This window comes from Paramacrobiotus metropolitanus, unplaced genomic scaffold, assembly GCF_019649055.1.
Source record: "Paramacrobiotus metropolitanus isolate TYO unplaced genomic scaffold, Prichtersi_v1.0 Parri_scaffold0000004, whole genome shotgun sequence".
Taxonomy (NCBI): Eukaryota; Metazoa; Tardigrada; class Eutardigrada; order Parachela; family Macrobiotidae; genus Paramacrobiotus; species Paramacrobiotus metropolitanus.
Window position 1 is genome coordinate 399,340 of NW_026570224.1, and position 6,256 is coordinate 405,595.

Here is a 6,256-nt window from a genome sequence, read left to right on the forward strand (position 1 = left end):
AGCAATCGTCGAATAGTTTTTAGTACCAAGCCTTGATTAAGCGCGCAGATCCGTGCTTGGTACTGCTTGTAATGTTAGTACTACTGGAATTTGCATAATTACTTACTTATTGATATAAGTATTTACAGGTATTGTCAAATAGAAAAAAACCTGTATAACATAGTACATCGCTTTAATTTTCATATATATCATTTTAAAGTAACAAAGAAGCAGTGCGGCGTACATATAGGAAGGTATAATGACTTTTGCTGGTTAGCATAAAATAATTCCATCGCTTACTTGCTGCCGCTGAATACGCACACCATCCTCCTCCGTTGGCCTAATTTAATCACCATGCATGATGCCTGCTATTACGTGTTACATGTGAAGTCTTTTGTACTAATTTTCAATAAATTTTGCACTTTGAAAACTTCGAACAACAAGCTCACGTGTAATTTTTTGCCCAAGACAGAGGTGGAACCGAACTAATCGACATAATCGCCGCATCCGTAAAGGTGTTCGTTCGGTGCGTTCAAAATGTACTTTACTGCATTTGATTTTCGGACATGAAAATTTTACGAATCATAATAAACGTCTACTCGGTTAAAGTGTGGTAATATTTCAAAGGAATTGTTGTTTCCCACAGACACATTACGTTAATTAAATAAAGATGATTATTTCATATGACATCCCAATTGTGTTATCGCTTCTTATCTTGTCCGCATTTCCCTTTCTGCGTGCCAGCACATACGAAGATTTTGAGCCGGTATGGAAAAGGCTGCTAGCAAAACAGAACAATTCGCGGCTTGGATATTCGAAAGACTGTAAGGAACATTTACATTTGCATGCAAGTAAAAATTAATTTCATCCTGCCTAGGTAACATACATAATAAATGCGATTTATGGTTAAGTAAACGGCAAAGAAAGAATTAAAGAACTTGTGTTACATCATCTCTGTTATGGTCAAAAGATTTTAACAATAGAACTTAGCAATTTGATTACCAACGAGATTTTAATTACGAGCAATTAGATCCGACCTCAAGTCTTGTGATTGCAGGTATAAATCTGAACTGCAAGTGGTTCAAAAATATTTTAACTTAGTTATTTATTACTGGCATTGACATTTCTGAAGATGTGACTAATTTTACACGGTTTCAACCTTATTAATATTATTTTATTTAAATACCAGAAAAATGGGCGCAGCAGTGCAGTGCTGTTTGGTTAATTTTTGGCTCCGAAAAAGTTAACGCTAATATGAATTAAAAATGATAAATGCGACTATGAATAACAAGAGACGCGCCGTTCTAATAATTTTTTATCTATTCGCATCAGTGAACCAGTATGGCGCTGATCGAGTCCAAGGTTATGGAAGTTCATATATAACGCCTAACAGCATCCAGTACTTAATCAACGGACAACCATCTTCTGCCACAACTTCGACCTACCCACAAACCCTTTCGTTGGTATCATCAGCGACCGGAATAATCGACAGTGATGTGAAGTGTGGAACTGACAACCGGAATTTCTGTAATTACCCGGCACTTCCGTTCGTCGAAACCCTGAATATTCCCCAGCTCTTGGCCAGTCCAAACCGGCTAAATCGTATTCCGAGCGGCAGATGCCCAGACGGATATACGAAACATCCCACAAAAGATTGTATCAACATTGCGCCCGCCGTCATCGAAGCGACCTGTTGCGTCTATGTATGTTACTTACTTTTGTTAATTGACTCAAAAATCATTTTCTACAAAAGATTTCTTATGTACATAAGAAATATGATAATGTTTTGTCACATTTGTATTAATTTAGGATACACCTGTAGTGAATCTCACAGATTACTGCTCCAACCGGCAAGCAATCCAGTTTAACGCAACCTTTGAATTATGTGACGGCAGAGATTTCATTATTTCCGGTGCGCATGTTGGATCTCATCGAAATTTACTGCTGCAAAATAATCGAAATTTTATAATTTTATATTCAAATTTATGCAGATTCCAGTGCATGGCAGATCAATGATGAATTCAAGATTCTGGGTGGCCCGTATAGCCTAAGCACGCTTACCGGTGGTGCTGTGTCATCATCGGTCGACTCGGCGTTGGTAGACTCATCATGCAATGTGGGATTCTTCCAGGTAATAAAATCGTGATCATAAACGGTTAACTGCTGAATAAAAGTAGCAATGTTGATCTGTCTCCAGGGCAAAAATTTGCATTGGATGAATTTCCCCAACCGAACAGCTAGTACTGACCACACTCTGTCGGAATTACTGGGAACGATTCCCACGAATTTATGCGGTGGGAATACTGTGTGCACTGCAACGGCCGTGAATTTTGCGGTGTGCCCTAATAATGGATTCTGCTTGACAAGTGTAAATCTGACCGCATCGAATGGCACAATTTACAGTAAGGAAAAGTTTTCTATGTTTCAAAATTTTGCAACGGTTTTGTGCGTGAGTAGCTTGCTTTTCCCAAACAACTACATACTAATTTTACAGAACAATTATTTTTGCTGGCCCCGGGATTTAATTCCTTTTTCAACTCAACAATATTTCCACCCGGCATCGCCGTACTGAACAATCAGGGTCTCAACAGCAGCTACCAGAACTATATAACGGCAACATATTTGCGGAGCACAAATCGTTTAGCATTTACCGATACATCCAACAATGTTTACTTTTATGATCCCACCGGAAAGGTGCGTGTAGTAATGTCAACATTACAACTAATACCAGTTTTCGCATTTAGTTTGCACTTTGGCGGTGATTTCTGACATTCCATTATGATTGTAGCTGCTCTCTGGCCCAACTAATTTATTCGATTTATTTGGCACTTGCGGCACCACTCCATCTTCCACCGGGGGAGGACGTTATACAATCTACATTCCGTATCCGATCTACGGGGTGTCAAATCAAAGCAATCCTTATTTACCACAGCAGCTTCCAGTGTATTCGCAGTTACCGGCATCTTATGACCCTTCCCTGCTATCCGGAATCAACTATGTTCAAAATCAACCATCGTCATATGTTGCTGTCCCATCTCCACCGGCCCCACACACTTATTATGACATTCCAAAACCCGAGCCCTACAAACAATACCAGACACCGGCTCCGCAGTACCAACCGGCCCCCGCGCCTCAGTATCAACCGACACCGGCCCCGTCGTATCAACCGGCACCCGCACCGGTCGTCCCTGTGTATCAGCCGGCTCCCTCACCCCAATACCAGCCGGCAAACCAGTACCAATTTGCTCCTGCACCACCGGCATCCTATCCAGAGTATCCGACTCCACCCTCGCCTCTTTCTTACCAATCGACCCAACCGGCAGTTTATGCCACAACACCGGCACCCCAGTACCAATACCAACCGACTCCGTCACCGCCATCCTATGTCAGTCAGCCGGCACCGAACCCGGCATACCAACCAGCTTCCCAACCTGCATCTTGGCCGTCGTACCCGACAGTGGACGTTCAAGGTCCTTCTTACCAGCAGATCAACAACGGAAACCAGTATCCAATCATAATTGCTGGGTCATCGTACAGCGCACCGGCATCCACGGTGGCACCGTATAATGCCCCCGCTCCGACAATTGGTTACGCATCGCCGCCCCAGTATAGTCAACCGGCTCCTGCGCCGGCACAGTACCAACCCGCCCCTCAAGCGCAGTATAGTCCATCCCCGCCACCGTACGACGCTTACAGCAAACCAACACCGGCGCCGATGTATCAACCCGCCCCACAAGCGCAGTATAATCCATCCCCTCCAACGTATGACTCCTACAACAAACCAGCACCGGCGCCGGTATACCAACCCGCTCCGCAGCCTCCGTATAGTCAACCGACGCAGGCTCCATACCAGTCTCCGTCACCATCGTATCAGCCGGCTCCGGCGCCCCAGTACCAGCCGGCCACGACTTCTGCGTCTTATCAGTCAACTCCAGCACTCGTCACAAACGCTCCCGCTTACCAGAACCCATATAAGCCAAATGCATACTATGAGGACGCTACCCCGGCGCCGTACAGTAGTCCCTCCCCATCGGGCTATTCCTCTCCGTACCAGACACCGTACCTGGTTCCGCCGATGGACTTACCCATGTACGTTCCTTCCGTACCGTCGTACAACTACCAACCGGCAGCCACAACAAAGAAGCCCTATAAAGTTACAACAACCTCCACAACGCCCACGACAGTGAAAAAGTGGAGGACAGCGGCTCCGTCCATTGTTATGAAAATTACGGGCAACGACAATAAAATGAAGCCGGACTTTCAACCGCCAGGACATCAGTTCTTCGACTTGTCGGCTTTTGTCAGAAAAGGTGGTAGTTTCGTGGATTCTGATGACAATGATGATACCAGTCAGTCAACCGGAAACCGTATGGTTCTGATTTAAATGCTGATACTCAGAAGTAACAGACTCTTTTTTTATTTGCTTGGTTTATGATGCGTCTGCCTATGTGATGTTGTAGCCTACATTAGGCATCGCGATCTTGTCCCGACGTATTTATATCACTGCACATACGTATGTGAACATCGACTTGCTTTTCTGCAGCATCTGGCATGCTGTAAATTCTTTTGAAGCTGGGTTCTGAATGTTCCGATTAAAAAATATTTCATATATACATTTTAGTGGGTAAAATTTTATTGGATTTATTGTGCGATCACGCACGCTTATTACCGGTACCGGCGGTACGTGCGTGTACAAGAATGTACTGTAGTACTGTAGTAATGAATGTAATGCAGTTTCTGACGATAAAAGTAATTATATTTAGGTAATTCGTAAAAACAGAATGTGAATGCAACTATTGTCAGTGAAGTATGAAATTTAAAAAACAATCATTCGATTTTGTTTTGGCTCATTCATGAGTCGCAGTTCAGGATTCAATTGGAACATTACTGTAATCACTTGAGGCTGTTCTTGTAACGCGCGGCGGCAATACCTCAATACCGACCGGTATTCCAGCTTTGATATCCAGGGGACCCATAGAAGCCTCCGCCGAGCATACCAGGATACATTCCCATACCGTACAGGCTCATGAACATTAGCGGGTTCATCATGCCCATTCCCAGCATCCCCGGATACCCCATCATGCCGGGAAAACCCATCATTCCAAAAGGTGACATCATTCCCATTCCTCCCATGCCCAGCATTCCCAGACCGCCTCCCATGAGTCCGAGTCCACCCATGCCTAACAGGCCCATTCCACCGCCCATCATTCCTAGACCACCCATGCCCATCATTGGATCATACATTCCCATGCCGTAGCCGAGGTAACCTTGGCGACTGGTCAAGGAATTAGACTGATCGGTGCTGGATCGGGAAGAGTAACCATCGCGATCGGTTTGACCTGAAACAAAAATTGTCTTCCTCGACAGCGTACTTTTGTCATTAATCGTCGTTTCCACGATATCCGTTACAGTACAATTAAGTTGTACTGTACAATGTACAAACTACAAACCATCCGCAGAATACATCGAAACAATATGCGCCATGTAATCATAGAGATTTACTTACGTAAAGCTATAATCTTTTAGCTAAGTTTTATCTACAAGGTCGTTGTAATTCCGTACTTGATGTTTTGGCTCCTAAAGTATTCCGAACATTTTCGGCACAGAAGAGCAGTACGACTGCAAAGGTCAAGAAAAGCCGCATGGTTTTAATCTGGATTAGAATTCTTGTACAGGATCGAGGACACCGCTACGTACTCTGTACAGCTAATAATTAATCAATCCGCGCAGAGCAAAACACAATGCTACGATCAACTTCAACTGATCAGGCTTCGCTTTTTATGATAACTCAGAATTTATTTACTACATTCTAAAAATTAATGTGATAATTTTTATAGGTATATACGTAACATATCGTACAGTACAAGGAACGTTTAATACGGATAATAGAACGTCTCTTATGCAGACAAAACACAAATGAACCATTTCCGTTCCAGTTATTACTGCCAGATTACGACATTAGCACTTAACTTTTCATGTATTAACTCATCATCAGGCTACGTTTCCAGCAATACTTAACAAAACGCGTGAAACTTCTGTCCTTTTCATCTTATGAGGATGTAACTACAACATGTACAGATACGACCGTAAGTGCCTCATACGATGGCTATAAAACATTTTGCTCTTGATAGGCTTCTGGTTCTTCACAATGACAGAATTTACCGCTAACAAATGATCGTAATCGATTATCTGTTAACAACATGGTCGCGGCATTCTGCTCATACGAAACCCATGTCATCGTTTGATAGCTGAAGAATTTACCTGGGACGACTGCTCA

The 6,256-nt window shown here is 43.4% G+C and overlaps 2 protein-coding genes across 2 annotated transcripts; one reads left to right on the top strand and one right to left on the bottom strand.

The window, feature by feature from the left end:
- The first annotated feature begins 522 nt into the window (after positions 1–522).
- On the top strand, positions 523–4,549 carry LOC129602623 (mucin-2-like). Its single transcript, XM_055501696.1, has 7 exons — positions 523–803; positions 1,312–1,682; positions 1,789–1,891; positions 1,971–2,110; positions 2,177–2,381; positions 2,474–2,673; positions 2,768–4,549. The coding sequence occupies exons 1-7, from the start codon at positions 650–652 to the stop codon at positions 4,361–4,363; spliced, it is 2,769 nt and encodes a 922-aa protein (XP_055357671.1). The 5' UTR covers positions 523–649; the 3' UTR covers positions 4,364–4,549.
- A 65-nt stretch (positions 4,550–4,614) lies between these two features.
- On the bottom strand, positions 4,615–5,850 carry LOC129599779 (acanthoscurrin-2-like). Its single transcript, XM_055498105.1, has 2 exons — positions 5,542–5,850; positions 4,615–5,318 (listed from the first exon to the last, which is right to left on the bottom strand). Exons 1-2 carry the CDS (start codon positions 5,621–5,623, stop codon positions 4,912–4,914), a joined length of 489 nt encoding a protein of 162 aa, XP_055354080.1. The 5' UTR covers positions 5,624–5,850; the 3' UTR covers positions 4,615–4,911.
- Between the last annotated feature and the right edge of the window lie 406 nt (positions 5,851–6,256).

What these genes read in the sequence shown, in the direction of transcription:
- LOC129602623 (XM_055501696.1), top strand. Translation starts at nt 650, where the DNA reads ATGATTATTTCATATGACATCCCAATTGTGTTATCGCTTCTTATCTTG. An exon ending in GCAATGTGGGATTCTTCCAG is followed by an intron (nt 2,111 to 2,176) that starts GTAATAAAATCG and finishes ATCTGTCTCCAG; the next exon opens with GGCAAAAATTTGCATTGGAT. An exon ending in ATCGAATGGCACAATTTACA is followed by an intron (nt 2,382 to 2,473) that starts GTAAGGAAAAGT and finishes CTAATTTTACAG; the next exon opens with AACAATTATTTTTGCTGGCC.
- LOC129599779 (XM_055498105.1), bottom strand. Translation starts at nt 5,623, where the DNA reads ATGCGGCTTTTCTTGACCTTTGCAGTCGTACTGCTCTTCTGTGCCGAA. An exon ending in TTTAGGAGCCAAAACATCAA is followed by an intron (nt 5,319 to 5,541) that starts GTACGGAATTAC and finishes TTTTTGTTTCAG; the next exon opens with GTCAAACCGATCGCGATGGT.